Source organism: Porites lutea, chromosome 10 (assembly GCF_958299795.1).
Source record: "Porites lutea chromosome 10, jaPorLute2.1, whole genome shotgun sequence".
Lineage (NCBI taxonomy): Eukaryota > Metazoa > Cnidaria > Anthozoa > Scleractinia > Poritidae > Porites > Porites lutea.
The window spans coordinates 987,395-1,002,180 of record NC_133210.1 but is presented as its reverse complement, the minus strand read 5'-3'; the positions used below and the strand labels follow the sequence as shown (position 1 = coordinate 1,002,180).

At 38.7% G+C, this 14,786-nt stretch overlaps 4 protein-coding genes and 1 long non-coding RNA gene across 5 annotated transcripts in view; 2 read left to right on the top strand and 3 right to left on the bottom strand.

Moving 5' to 3' along the window:
• Positions 1–375: 375 nt before the first annotated feature.
• On the bottom strand, positions 376–3,078 carry LOC140951350 (thiosulfate:glutathione sulfurtransferase-like). Its single transcript, XM_073400616.1, has 3 exons — positions 2,737–3,078; positions 1,803–1,965; positions 376–1,565 (listed from the first exon to the last, which is right to left on the bottom strand). The coding sequence occupies exons 1-3, from the start codon at positions 2,984–2,986 to the stop codon at positions 1,472–1,474; spliced, it is 507 nt and encodes a 168-aa protein (XP_073256717.1). The 5' UTR covers positions 2,987–3,078; the 3' UTR covers positions 376–1,471.
• A 2,198-nt stretch (positions 3,079–5,276) lies between these two features.
• LOC140951342 (thiosulfate:glutathione sulfurtransferase-like) lies at positions 5,277–7,839 on the bottom strand. Its single transcript, XM_073400610.1, has 3 exons — positions 7,361–7,839; positions 6,113–6,275; positions 5,277–5,492 (listed from the first exon to the last, which is right to left on the bottom strand). Exons 1-3 carry the CDS (start codon positions 7,725–7,727, stop codon positions 5,423–5,425), a joined length of 600 nt encoding a protein of 199 aa, XP_073256711.1. The 5' UTR covers positions 7,728–7,839; the 3' UTR covers positions 5,277–5,422.
• Positions 7,840–7,897: 58 nt separating this feature from the next.
• Positions 7,898–9,106, top strand: LOC140951357 (uncharacterized). Its single transcript, XR_012167276.1, has 3 exons — positions 7,898–8,065; positions 8,418–8,501; positions 8,960–9,106. It is a non-coding gene; the product is annotated as an uncharacterized lncRNA (long non-coding RNA).
• Positions 9,107–10,753: 1,647 nt separating this feature from the next.
• Positions 10,754–12,406, top strand: LOC140951339 (uncharacterized). Its single transcript, XM_073400606.1, has one exon. The coding sequence runs from the start codon at positions 11,067–11,069 to the stop codon at positions 11,904–11,906; it is 840 nt and encodes a 279-aa protein (XP_073256707.1). The 5' UTR covers positions 10,754–11,066; the 3' UTR covers positions 11,907–12,406.
• A 1,400-nt stretch (positions 12,407–13,806) lies between these two features.
• Positions 13,807–14,786, bottom strand: part of LOC140951318 (dynein axonemal heavy chain 2-like) — a 53,212-nt gene continuing 52,232 nt past the window's right edge. The window contains exon 93 of the mRNA XM_073400570.1: positions 13,807–14,297. Coding sequence (XP_073256671.1) covers positions 14,143–14,297 — 155 coding nt within the window. The 3' untranslated portion in view covers positions 13,807–14,142. The remainder of the gene's footprint in view (positions 14,298–14,786) is intronic.

Genomic DNA, 14,786 nt, shown 5'->3' with positions numbered 1-14,786 from the left:
TTTTCTTCGCACCTTAGAATGGAGTATAAAAAATTGGCCCATTTCTAGAACAGGGTATGAGTTTAAGGGCGAATTCTAGAACGGGGTATCAATTTTAGGGGAAATTTTTTTTAGAACGGGGTGCCAATTTGGAGTCCCGGGCGGCACATACCCACCCAAAAAATACCCAAGTGCCCCCACCCCCCCCCGGGAGTATAGTAGTGTGCAAAGAAAGTCAAGTAGTGTCTGATAACTAGGGGCCAATGGATTTTGCAATCAGTCTAGTGAATTCTGTTGTGAAGTATTTTTGGGGGGAATTCAAAATTTGAAAAGCCACAAACCATAAGCATAGTACAAGGGGTACATGGAACAAAAGGACATAAGTGAATTGATAACTTCTCTCCTTAAATTACCCTTTGCATAATAACAAAACAAAGGGAGAATTTGACATAACATCAAACATCACTTAGGATCTCAGTAATCTAATATACTGCTTCATGTAAATGTCAAGGCGATAATAATAACTTCAACCAGCAGTGAATGATACTTTAATAAAATGCTAGTTCTTTTATTATGATAAATACTAGTGTGTATCAAAAACTTTATTATATATTACACATATCCTTTTGCCGTAAAATGGCATATGACCCTGAATAAATTATGGGACTAGAAATATGCACAAGGAAACAATATTTTTTAAATAAATCATAATATGTAAAACATCTTTTTCAGGCCAAATTGCACTCCACTCAGTTCAATTACCATTATATACCACCTAAATTAGGTAAATTACTGGCTAATACATGTAACTAAATTAAAATAACACATTCATCATTTCTATTTCTAGCTAAATTTTCCAGCTTGCCATTACTAGCGACAAAAATATTTATAGAAATTAAAACACATCCTTTCAGACTACCGTAATAAAAAAGTCTGCCCATTTACTTATCTGTAGATAAAATGTCTGTTATTGTTGTTATAGTTGTTTTTACATTTTAGACCTTGTAAAACCACTTCAATGACAACGTATTTGTTTTGTTTGTTTTGTAGCTCCACAGAAATTGCAGTATTTATCAAAAAGTTTGTAAATTGAGCATAGAATAAATAAATAACTTAATTAATTAATAAAATTAATAATGTTAAGCAGTTCCTTGTTTTCCTCAGGGATAGAAGAGTGAGCCACAAATGCAGAGGTATATGAAACTTGCCACTTGTGTGATGTGTCACCTCTGTTATAAAAGGCAATATCACTAGTTTAATACATGCTCATATTTTTTCTTTGCTCTCTTAAATGTATGCTCATATTTTTTCCACACTCTTATAATATGCCTGTAAAAAAATAGCATAATTTTTCTACTGTTAAATCAAGACGGTCTTGCAGTTCTTCTATCTGTTTTACTCTGCTTGTTCTGTTGAAGAGATCAACTCCTATCTTAAAGAAGCTCTGATTGACCTTTTGTTTTGTTGGGAGTTCTTTTTCTAAAAAACATCTTTAATGCTCTGTTGCGATTTTACGAGGTGCATTTCTTGGTTTCCTCTTGATGTAAAACTCCCACTCTGACCAGCCTCCAATGAAATTATTGGCCCTTTAAAAAAATCAATAAAATAAATGGTTAATGAAAGCTGCATGAGCCTCTGTTTATTATGATGTGCAGTTCTACAGCATCTTATCTGCCAGTACAGTATAGGTAGCAGATCAATGATTGATCTAACATTAGCATTGTAATATTTTACCAAAATACTCATGTGGTAACAGGATTTAAATTTGTCTTGGAGTTGATATTGTTAACAACAATTATTTATAATTTCCAAAAATAACATACCTTTCATAGCCAAGTTGTTGCACTTCTTCTACAGCTTTCTTAGCTCTTCGTCCTGATTGACAATGAAATATAAGATTTTCATCTGTGACTTTAGGCTTTGGAATTCCATACTTTGTTTTGAATTCTTCTGGGCTCAGCAGAAATGCTGTGTGAATTTCACTCACTGAAATAAGAGTAAAAACAAAAAAATTGGTTTATTGTGTTTGAAATTTTTACGGCAAACTTCATCTTTATAGCGAGGTCTAGATCCTGAACAATGGAAATAAATAATATTACTTAAAATTGTTTGTGTCTTTTTGAGGCCTCAATATCAAATTGAATCGTCAAATTGCTCACGCTTTTGAGTTATACATGTCACTGAGGCACGTGGTTCCGAACCTTGGCCTTGCAGCTGTCTTTGTCTCGTCACGTAACGCTTACGCAACGAGACAAAAACGGCTGCGAGGGAGACTAGAACGTATACCGTCTTATTCGTTACTTGGTTAAAGGAATTGATTATACTAAATCAGTCAGCCTTGCAAAAAACAAACTGTGGGTAAAATTCTCAATACATAAACACTTCCAAACAGCCTCTTATTTCAGTCGAGCAAAACGGGGGTCTTTTTAAATTAAGAATACAGTATTCATCAGATACTTTTATACTAATATTTTCAAGTAGATGGTTTCCCCAAGCTTCTTTCATTTTCTGGTATATTTTCAGATGAAAATTTTGGTAATTTCGGGGTATATTAATTTGTTTCGGGTTTGTTACCCTGGACGATCCTATCGCGTCAGTCTAAAAAAATATATGTTTAACGGGCTTATAAAACGAGGAACATTGCAACTGAATCGCGCTAAATGACCCGAAAATAGACAGCTACTAAAGTAACCAGGGCAAAATGACCGGTTACCTATAACAAAACAGAAAAAAAGAGGTATCTCGCTTGAAACTTACAAGGTATGTTGGTAGACTTTGGTATTCGTCCAGAAGAAGCGAGTTCGTGCGGTTCTCGAACATCAAACAGTTGAATGTCACCATCCACTAACATATCTTTGAGACAGTCCAATCTTACTTCTCCTTCTGTTTCTTTAGAACAATTCCATATTCGTTTTCTCGGACCGGCATTTGCAGAAAGCGTTCTGACAACAGCCAAACGTGGCACAGCGCTTTGTGACAATAATTTTCCAACCGCTCGAAGGGCCATGACTATTTTAAAATGTTTCTCGGTCGTTTATCTTTCTCCTAAGCTTTTCTCCAAATTAGTCAGTAGAATACTGATCGGACGGTGCTGACCGTATTTATGTACAGCTGTGGACATTTCGAGATTGAAATGACATGGATGTGACGCTCTTGTGACGTCACGAACTAAATTGGTTGTTTGGTCAAGGTGTTTCAAGAAAAGAAATGTTAAAATGCACGACTTTAAACATTTGTGCCTTGAACTTTTTATTTCCCCTAATCAGGCCCATTTATACTTAAAGCTACCCAATTAACTCTTTCTTTAACATAAAAAATTCGTCTTTATTGTAGGCGTCGGAGTGTGACCGAAAGTAACGCAATTCTGGAACGTGAGAAATCACGCACAAATTAGAAATGCCGGTGAGGAGCTGCACGTTTTGCACCGCTTCGGGACCGGTGATGTGCACTCGCAAATACAGATTTCCTGTTGATTGAAGAAAAACTCGCATAAAAATGACGCAATAGTTTCATCTAATGATCAGTTCTGAGATCGTTACGAAACTTTGTAATCTTTATTTTTCTAGTTGTCTTTCTTTCGCTCTTTTTTCTCATTTCGGGAGATTGTCCATGACTGATGCTGAGGCTAACAACTTCCTGTGGTCTACAGAATTGAGCAACAGTCTGTTATAAAGTATCACTTCCTCAAATCTCCCTCGGAAATACGTATCAATTTACCTTGACTTTAGTTTTTAGAGGAAATTAATTTAGTACAAATTACATGCACGCCCCAAGTTGTTTAAATTTTTGTTGGGTGTAGTTCGAAAACCTCTGCTCTCAAGTAACTGTGTCTTTTACATTACCCAACTGTTCTTAGCTAGTTCATCACAAAAACTGAAAAAGAACGAAAGTTGCCATTTTTGGAAAAGAAATTTCAAAAAAATTCTTTGAAACTTTGAAAACAATAATGCTTGATTCGTCAAATTTTCCGTTATAAAAACCTCAAGAAAATACTGCAGATTATTTTTCTGAAACAGCCATATTGTGATCGTGAAAATTATGCAGAAAACAGCGCAACCCCCGCGGTAGTTGTATTATCATTCGAGATTTAGTTTCCTAACCTTACGAGTGGAAGTCTCTATAAGGTTTCCTGCAGAGAACGGACTCAAAAAACCCCAACCCTTTCTAACATTGGAGTTCCCAGAAATGGGCAGAAATCAAAAGTATCCCGGGTCAAATATCTCCATGGCCGACATATTTCAATATGCGGAAGTAACTCACTGTAAAATCTCCAAGTTGCGAAGGAAAACTAAGTGGGGTGAGTTTTAGAAGAAATTCGTTGTCCCTGCACGAGAATATGTAGCTAGCCTGAGTATCAGCAGCGTATCAGGCGTTTCTGAGGTGAAAAGGAGAAGAAAGAAGAGAAAGAGAATATGAGAAACTTGGTTGAGAGATCATGAATAGGCATATTAATCGATCTGTGAGTTGTCTTTGTCAAAGAAAGCCTCAGTTTACTATTATTTACTACATACAAAGGTCAAAGGTTTACTTCCTTAACAGCTGACTCGTAAATTCAAGGGAAACGGGGAAACGCCACTGACTAATTGGACGGTTCTTATATTTCCGATAAACTTTCTTTATCGCATTGTGCTAAGCAAAGTTGTACAAGATGTCTTTAACTGTAATTCAGCAATTCGGCTAAAAGGCAACTTCCTCCCACTATGGTTCTTTGAAACGCAAACGGTAAAAGCTGTACCCCACTAGAATATTATTAATCTTCTATGACACGTTTTGAGAACGAGGACTAAATTGTCCTTCCTAGCACTGAGACGTTTGATATTATAAGCTTTTGCAGTGGGTAAGTTAACCTAACCGGTTGACAATTAACAGTACTAGGTGATTAGTCACGTAGACGAATTCACAGGAAACGATTTAAGCACGCTCCGTAATTAAAACATTAATCGGTATAAATTATATACCCAGTAGGCGGAATATTTTATGTGAAAGAAGTTTTGACAGTGAATTTTGCAAATTGTGTCTTAAAACTGTTAAAAACAAACAAATTCAAACAAGTACTAAACTCAGTATATATTTTTAAAAATTTCTGATTAACAGAGAACCAGGTTGAACGTTTTACATTATGATACACCTATACCTAAGTACTAAGCGTTTGCTTTTAATAGTGATTATTTCCTGGTAATAGGTCATTTCCGAGTTCCAAGATCTCTTACTTTCAAAACCAGGCTAAGTGCAAAAACTTTCTGGAGAAATGAGTTTTATTTGCATGAGAATGAAAAATAATTTTCATTTCAACGGCTTCGCACTTAGTCTTGCTTTAAAACAGCGGCTTGAGGTAGCTCGAAAAAGGCCTATTACATATACAATCCTGCAAATTTGTGAACAACTGAGTCAATTAGGATAAAAATAACTTAATTTTGACCACAAAATGAAGTCCTAAATCCTTTTAAGCTTTAGATCTCTCTGAGTTGTGAAGTTTTGCCCATTCTTCAAAACCTCCTGGATAATGTCTTGCTCTAAAAGATAAATTAAGAGATGACATGTTAACATCAAAATTGCCTGAATTTTTTACCCTTTCACCTCTTCAAGTGTCATACTAAAACTTTAAGACATCTTGAGACCTAGATATTCAATTTCCAGCATTCTAGGTATCACATACAATGCTGTTAACAACAATATATTGTTTTGTTAAAACAATGTTATTCCTCATATGAAGAATGGAGCATAATAACATGTTTTCCTTCTTTCATATATCTTATTAGCCTGCCTTGCAGATGTAATTTAACTTCAGTTAGTAACGTCCGCGAAGCAGTGCCGATATCCTTGTTCTGGGCCCCAACTGGATTCAACAAATTACCGGAAATGCGTTTTTTGAATTTCCCTTCAACCTGACTGGCAAATTGACAATGGCATTTGTAACCCGCCAATCATGGTGCAAACTTAAATCCTGGTACACAGACGGGGGCCCAGAAAGGACAAGGATTTTGGTGCCGTTTTGCAGACGAAATTATCCAGGGTTTTAGTTTTGTCTGAGTTTGGGGCAAATATCTTATAAAACATAAGAGGTCTTCTACGTGGTGAAAGACCACCAGCAATTGGCTTTTACTGATTAACACAGGTCATTAAGATTTCTTACTTTGTATAACCAATTTGATGTACTGCTTCCATTGCCGCTCTACTTCGCACTCCCGCCAGGCAGTGAAATACAATATTAATGTCATTCTTTTGTGGCATTTTTACATTGTACTGCTCCTCAAACTCATCAGGATCCATTGTAAAGGCCTCTGGAACTTTTCTTACTGAAAACATAAACAAATTAAAGATTACTTTTTCAATGCTGAAATTAAATTGTAAAATATATAAACACAGCTTTGACTGCTGAGGGAAATCTTGAATTAAGAAAGAAATTTAATCCACCCAAGCATACACATAACCAGTGGAATGTGAACTTATTTTATATTGTTCATCTCAAATAGCCCGGGACCAGGCTTGGCATTGGGGGAAAAGGAGAAAAAAGCCTGGTGGGTGAAAAAAATAATCGGTGAGCGAAGTGAGCTGTAAGAGGTAGTCTGGGGGAGGGGAAAGGGTAGAGGAGCCTGGAGACATGCCTTTGCTGCTGTTGATCTACCCTCCAGCAATTAACTTGTCATTGAAATGTCAACACGTCAAGTTCTCATCACCGATGTCAGTGTGAGCTTATTATTCGAATTCAAGATGAACTTAAGAGTGCAAGCAAACAGATCTACTTAGCTCCGATCAGCAACTGGAGTAACACCAGCTTTGGCAAAGAGAAATAAAGACTCTTGGAGCTGAGGGATAAGTGAAAATTCTCCCAAAAAAATTTCTATTGGTTGCTCAAAATCTGGGTTTTAAAAAAACTTTTCTCACTAGGAGTGTGATATTGAATGAGTGCGATACTGTCGACAGGACCGCGCATCTGTCAACGTGAAGACATTTGACCAATCAGAGCATCATACCAGAATCTAGTATCATGGAATGGTGGCATCAAAGGCATGTCTCCAGGCTCCTGCGCCCTTTCCCCTCCCCAGGCTACCGCTAGACTCTCTTTAATTTGCTCGCCCATATTTCCTATTTAACCCCATTTTTGCCTTTTTGCCCCACTGCTGAGCCTGGTCCCAGGCTAATCTTGGATGACACATTAAGTTTCCTTCAGAAATCTTCACTGATCTCACACAGATAATGCAATATTTGTAGTACAGGTGTAGCTCTATATGTGGTCACTCTCTTCTCACGAAATTTGAGGCGTTTGAAACAACACCTGACCAAAAAAAATTCTTCAGAACAATGGCGGAAATCCCGAAGTCTAGGTGTATGCATAATTAATGTATGGAGTTGAGCGGAAATCTTGCCAAATCCTACATACATGGTATGTTTGTAGCACAAGCGATCTTTCCCATTTCAACCAGTTCGTAAGGCTCCCGGACGTCAAATAGTTGAATGTTATTTGATGACAACATGGCCTTTAGCTCTGAAATACTTATATCAGTCCAGTGTTCCAAAGGAGTTGTTGATGTGTTCCTTTTTGTACACTGTACGCTCACAGCAGGCTTTGTTATTCCCACGCGGTGAAGAAATGCCCTGGCCGTATATTCTGTGCAAGCCTTCTTTGGTGGTACAGAGTGAACGCAAGTGCGACTTGAAGCCGCGATGAATCGCGCCAACACCATCATTGCGATAATGGCGAAATTCCTTACCACTTCTACTTTCTTGATACGAATTGATTCTAACATAACACGGAGAATGTAAGCAACAATCGAGACAGTTCACGAATTAGAACAACCTCAAAATACGTGAATTGTTGCATGGTTGCTCGTTTTTTCTCCTTTCCCCCACAAACCCGAGGAACACTGGGAAGGAGCTACCAAGTGCCCGCGATACAAACCACTGACCTTAGCCAAGACGTCCGCCATTTTGAAGACGGCTGGGATATTAGTACGCTTGAAAGGTCTGCTTTTTCTTTCTAAAGATGTGGTACGAAGCGTTGCCTCCGTTTATTATCATGGCAGGGTGTATAACCATTACTGGTTATGGTTTGAAGATTATTGATAAGCTGTTTTTGGAGGGCAAGGTAAGCAGGCATAGCCGATTATAGGTCTTGCGTTTATTTTTGTTTTAAGTACAGTCGACTCTCTCTTAACGGACACCTCTATAAGACGGACACCTCCGTAAAACGGACACCTAGAGTTGGTCCCTGCCTTTCTTTGCTCCCTCTATTTGACTTTCTATAAGACGGACATCTCTCTAAGACGGACAGCTAGTACCGGTCCCAAAGGTGTCCGTCTTAGAGAGAGTTGACTGTAGACCCTTTTGAAATCTCCATCTCAGAGATCTGTGTTATTATCAGTTAATATCGATATAAATATTAAGCATATATGTTCGGGATCTTCCGAATAACTGCTGACATCTCTGATTTGTTTTAGCCAAGAAGATACAATTTAGATGACTTTGATAGGAGAATGATTGAAAGAGATGAGCAGATCACAGGCTCAAAAAATAGGCAGAAGGTACAAAGTCCGTCATATATCTGTCAGTTTTAAAGGTTGAATTCACTAGCAACTGGGCTGGGCTCGTAATCAAAGATTTGCAGCAGCGAAAAAATAAGCGAAACACAGTGTATTGTTCCACTTCTGCATGCGACCCGTCTGTTCTTTTCTCAGTGCACTAACCCCCCCCCCCCCCCCCAACCAACGACCTTTATTTCTTGCATTTTTTGAACGGAGTATGAGGAGTCATGAATAAAGTAGCAAATTATGTTTTGCTGTAAGGAAATTTGTACAGAGCCCACTGAACAATGAAACTATGAAATCCAGGGTGTACAGAGAGAGGAACTGTCCCGTTTTTCCCTGTATCCTCCTGTTAATTCTTAACATAACTTTTTTCAGCTCTTTCAAAAATATCAGTTTAGAACCACCACACAACTGTAGAGAGTTTTGACGGTTTTCTTTTTCTTTTTATTTGGCAGACATTGTAGAAGACATAGCTGTACAGGATGCTGCAATCCTGTGGTTACTTTATAGTTCCTGACTTGTTAACAACTTAAGCTGAATACAGATGCCAATTATCTGAATGCACTTGAGAGTTTGTAAATAAAAATGTCCTACAATTCTTATATTTGTCTTTCATTTATCATGGGATCTTTTTGCTAATTTATGTGGTTTTCTTGTATTTCTATTTTGGAAATGGTGAACGCTCAGCGTGTTACCATTGAGACAGTTATGGATGCATATGTGAAGTTGCTAAGTATGAAAACAAAAAAGCTTTTGAGTGCTCACCTAATCTCCCATCTGTATCTTGATTGGTACCCAGCTGTGGCATTTACCATTTTATTTTATCTTCACCATTTGCTCCTGGAAATTTCACCGAAAAACATGTTTTGAAGCTAGTCGAGCCATTTTCTGGTCACTGTCGTGCTATAAAGAGCTAAAACTTACCATAAACCCATTTGCAGGTCATATACTTTGTGGCCTTTTGATCCAGATGTAAAATATTAGCTTGTAAAGTTTGGGCATGCGCAGAAAGCAAATTTTCGTTTTGGGGTTTAAAAGTGACAAAGCAGTCTTGACTTTTACTTTTTGCTTTCTTTCCTCCCCTCTTTTTTCACTTTTCTTACCTCATTTTTTTTTCTTTTGCTGGGCAATTAGGCGTTTCCTATTTTGTAGGAAAAGATTTTAGGCAAGCTTTTAGGATCTTAGAATTACACGACAGGAAAGGTAGGTGGGTAGTGGAACAAGATGTTCATGGGAATTTTCAGGTCAATGTTACATGGTTTTCTGCCTTCTTCTTAGGTGCCCTTGCTTGGATTGTGCTCATTCTGGTATGGTTTGAAAGATCTCTTCACTCTGTTCACGTTAGCGGACAAAGTTGTCCTTGACCGTTAAAACTGATGACATCACAAGCGGTAGAAGGGACGTGGATCCGCACGGGCGTTTACGGGCGGCTCGAGGGGGAGTGGGTTAATTAATCAAGAGAAAAATGCCGTCACTTACCTACAGGTTGTAGGGGACTGACACGCGTGACGTGTACAAATCATTTTGCTGAATAAGTAGTTTGTTGTTCTAGTGTGGACTGTAAGAACCTTAACGATTTCTGCCAAAAGAGATATGGACAGGAGAAAAACCTTAACAAACTCGGCCGTTCACGCATATTAAAGTCTTGAAAAAAGCTGACAAGTACTACTTTAAGAGCGCTTTAAATAGTTTGAGGTGCATTTGCTCTAAACTTTGTGGAGGCAAGTACAGAAAAAGTATCCTCCTTAAACCTTCACGCGTTCCCAGCACCCCAAAGAACCTCTGCGTGGTGCTCGTAGGCCTGGTAGGAGAAGAATGTTTCAACAACAGGAGATCGTTTCAGTCAAGATAGTGACAGGGAAGAATATCTGCCCACCTTCATCCAAAGGGCTTTGTTTTGTTTGAAAAGGTTACTTTATTCAGCTTTGTAACCTGATGGAATCAAAAGTGCAATCTACAACGAACTGAACAGCGGCATTTCAAATTACTCTGCAGTTTTTTAGACAGTGATGGAAGAGCTTGTATGCGCTGTTCAAAGACGTGAATTAACCCTAACCCTAAAACATAAACCCAGGAACCATAATTTGCAGCCTCGCTTCCAGGTGTCCCTACTTACTCTTTATTAAGCGCGCATTGCGCCTTGGGAAGGATGCACCTTCGGAGACCCAGGGGCAGTTTGTCGGGTCTATAAAATGTTCGTGGTGAAATCGACCCGACTAACTGCCCCTGGGTCTCCGAGGATGCGTTGCTCTCTGTCTCATATCAGATTAGCCGTTATGCTTTGAAGAGGTTTTACTTGGGTTTGGTCGATCACTGCATGCGAACTTACTGATAAATGTTCTTTACAAAAAGAGTCAATACAGTAAATCAATATTTTAAAAAGTTAATCTTTTAAAAATAAGCTGCTCGCTCAGATCTTTCTACCCCAGTTTCCAACCTTGAACGCTTTTCATGCATCACTAATATACTTCCGCTTACGAATTACTGACGCGCATCGATCTAATCTAGGTGAATGATTCACTAGCCTACTACAACCACAGAGTCAAAAATACTCGTAAAAGAATGGCATTGCTAGCAGGGAAAATGGACCTGTCCAAAGTACAAATTAGACCCATTCAGTCAGGCCTAAACAAGTATAACATCGACATTAAGGAGAACCATGGGCTTAACAGTAAGAGCGGATTCTGGTGGCTTCGATTTACTTTTGACTATGCTCTCGAAAAGGAAATCGAGGTGCGTTTAACGAACTTTAAGTATAATTCCACCGAAAGTACCGTTTTTACGATGGAAATAGTGAAATGTAACTACCTGAAAATAACATGCAAGGAAGAAATGGAGTCGTTCGACATGGAGGAAGAGCTAGCAAATTTGTCCGAGCTTCGTCGAGTAAACGAGAGCGTCGGGAGCCCCGAGAAGCTTCGTAAGTACCTGGAAGAAAACGTCTTGCCTCTTGTGATAAAAAAGATCAAGTACACAAAATTCAGCCCGCAATTCAGCTTCTTTTTGAGCCACAAATCAAAGGACAAGCCACTGATGGAAACCTTCCGCAATGGGCTTAAATTTCTAGGTTATCAAACATGGCTAGATGAGGATGACATGCCAGTGGCGGCTCGTCTGCAAGGAGCTTTGAAAGTCGCCATCGAAAAATGCGATTGTTTCATAGTGTGGCTAAATGAAGAGTACTTCAAGAGCGACTACTGTCAAGCGGAACTATTGTATGCAAGAAAACTTGGAAAAATTATTCTTCCATTCGGTGTTTACAGCAAAATTAAGGATCTTTTGAAGGGAGATTTTGAATTCTTAGTCCATCTTCACATATATGATCCTTCAACTTCATCCTTCTTTGAGGTGCTTCGGCGCATCGACGAGGCACTGTTTAACTTTGAAATTTTAACTATATAGAATAAGTAGAATCCGTACTGTTCTACGAATTCAAAGCAAATCGCATGTCGTTAAAAGAAAAACCATGATCCACGCATCGCAGTAATTAAAATACTGCAGGTCTTCTGAGAGGTTTTTAACCTTTTCTGTAATTTCTGTGCGTAAAACTGACTAAACCAATCTTTTGGAACTTTGTCATTGTAAGAACATAAGCCTGTTCGCCTGAATTTACTTGATTAAAACTTGCACCTTGAGTCCAGCTGTTAGTTTTGTTTAAATTGCTATTTAGGTATTCAGTATATGACTAATTCTGCAGAACTCTAATTATGGGAGGTCTTCCTGGCTGTCCATCAAATTACGCCTGACAAAGACATCAGTAAAGCAGAATTTTCGGCAGGAATAGGTCAGTTGCATTAAGAGGTCACGTGACCAATGCTTCCTTTAAACGATGAGTTGGAATCTTGCTGATGCCAAAAATTTGAGAGGAAACGCATTTAAGAGAGATATTTTAAGGCACTTTGTTGGAGGGCAAGGCGGCCAAAACTACTTTTTGCCTTTGCAAGAACAGGGACGGCGCAGGGGGTGGGGCTGTAAAGCTCCCCCACTTTTTTGGCTGTTGATGTTAGAACATTGAATGTTCAACTGGAAATATTTAAGGTGTTGATGAAGGACGGAGAATTTACCTGTTTTGATGACATTTTAGCCAAGATCAAGCAGCTTTCTCAAGCCGAAAAGTGTATGATAACTGAAATCATAACCCTATGTAAACTTCTTCTTGTAAATCCAGTAACCAGTGCAGCAGGCGAGAGATACTTTTCTTCTGCTCGGAGACTGAAAACGTGGCTACGCTCGAAGATGACACAAACAAGATTTAGCAATCTGACAATACTTAATACCCACAAGCAGAGAACAGACAAACTTTGTCTTATAGATGTTGCCAATGAGTTTGCAGCTTTGGCACCTTCAAAGAATCTGACTTAAAAATGTCCGGGTGATACTCATCCGTTGCGTCTGTTGGGTTTAGCTTAGAAGTTAGTCTATTGGGTTCAGTAATCGAGAGAAAAATGCCGTCACGTACCTACAGGTTGTATGGGACTGACACGCGGGGCGCGTACAAATCATTCTTTGTACATTCTTTTGCTGAATAAGTAGTTTGTTGTTTAAGTGGTGACTGTAAAACATTTTTGTTATATAACGATTTCTGCCAAAAGAGTTATGGACAAGAGAAGAACCTTAACAAACTTGGCGGTTGACGCATATTAAAGTCTTGAAAAAAACTGACAAGTACTACTTTAAGTGCGCTTTACGAAGTTTGAGGTGCACTTGCTCTAAACTTTGTGAAGGCAAGAACAGAAAAATTAGCCTCCTTCACACTGCAGCCGTTCTTAGGTCTTATTCGCGCGTTCCAAGCACCCCAAAGAACCTCTGCGTGGTAATCGTAGGCTGTAGGAGAAGAATGTTTCAACAACAGGAGATCGTTTCAATCAAACTAGTGACAGGGAAGAATATCGGCCCACCTTCATCCAAAGGGCTTTGATTTGTTTGAAAAGGTTACTTTATTCAGCTTTGTATCCTGATGGAATCAAAAGTGTAATGAACATTCAAACAGCAACATTTCAAATAACTCTGCAGTTTATCAGACAATGATGGAAGAGCTTGTATGTGCTGTTCAAAGAAATGGATTAACCCTAACCCTAAACCATAAACACCACCCAAAACTTTACAGCCTCGCTCCTTACTCTTTATGATGGGCGCATTGCGTCGTGGGAAGGATGCACGGTAGCCCAGTTGCTCTCTGTCTCGTATCCGGTTTAAAGATGGCTGTTGCGCTTTGAAGAGGTTTTACTTGGGTTTAGTCGATCACTACATGCAATCTTACTGATAAATGTTCTTTACAAAAAAATCAATACAGTAAATCAATATGTTAAAAAGATAATCTTTAATACATTCCTAATAAATAACTTCACTCTTCAAGAGAAAACTGCACGCTGTTGTTAAGGCATAACGTTTTTTTTGGTTGTGTTAGATCACGCATGAATATGATTAAAAACGCTTCCTTTTTTATAGTTTACACAGTTCGTATTGCTGAACTGAGTAGAAATCAGAGCGAATGAATATATTTACAAAAACTCTTTAAAATTTACAATTACCATTAACAGTTTCTAGTGAACGTTCTTTGTAAACAAATTCACCCTACTTAAAAGTCACATAACTGCGCATTACGCGAACAGCGAGTTCTTTAAAAAACCGCTAAACATCAGTAGTCAAGACTCATAAGGAGCGCTGTGCCACGTTTGATCCAGTGGTCTGACGTCATAGCACCTGCCTTTAGGTCCACGGCCACTACAAAGGAGGCTCGACCGGAAGTGCCGGATCGGTTAGGATAGTAGTAACACGGGCAGGCATATACACCTACAAAGTATTTAAACAAGGATGATCGAGTGAGTTTATTGAGATTAATTTTTTGTCCGACAGGGCAAGTAACACTGTGAGTTGACGTCTTTATATCAGTTTTTTCAGTACTTTGTTGTGTTGCTGTTCATTGTACAGTGGACACCGGCTTAATACGGACACCCCTATATAACGTACAGTTTCGTTTGTCCCGGCGAAAAGCTCATATATTTCTTTAAAATTAACACGCTTAATACGGACACCAGTTAATACGGACAACCGACACTTTTATGAGTCCCGGGTCACAAATTCCCATATTTCGTCAAACTTGCGCTCTGTTTATGACTGTGACTGAATATCTTACCGGTGAAAACCTAACAGAAACAGTGAATGAGCTTTGAAAGGTTCTGTTTAATGTTCAGTCTTCCGGGCCTTGTCGCAAACTAAAAACGTCTGTGCAAAGTCAAGTCATGGATTCTATCGTTGTATTTAAAGACAGACACTTGGAAG

Coding starts and splice junctions, on each gene's coding strand:
- LOC140951342 (XM_073400610.1), bottom strand. CDS start 7,727: ATGTTAGAATCAATTCGTATCAAGAAAGTAGAAGTGGTAAGGAATTTC. Junction 6,276..7,360: donor TTGTGCTACAAACATACCAT/GTATGTAGGATT, acceptor TTATGTTTTCAG/TAAGAAAAGTTCCAGAGGCC. Junction 5,493..6,112: donor CATCAAATTGGTTATACAAA/GTAAGAAATCTT, acceptor TTTATCTTTTAG/AGCAAGACATTATCCAGGAG.
- LOC140951350 (XM_073400616.1), bottom strand. CDS start 2,986: ATGGCCCTTCGAGCGGTTGGAAAATTATTGTCACAAAGCGCTGTGCCA. Junction 1,966..2,736: donor AAAGTCTACCAACATACCTT/GTAAGTTTCAAG, acceptor CTCTTATTTCAG/TGAGTGAAATTCACACAGCA. Junction 1,566..1,802: donor CAACAACTTGGCTATGAAAG/GTATGTTATTTT, acceptor ATTTTTTTAAAG/GGCCAATAATTTCATTGGAG.
- LOC140951339 (XM_073400606.1), top strand. CDS start 11,067: ATGGCATTGCTAGCAGGGAAAATGGACCTGTCCAAAGTACAAATTAGA.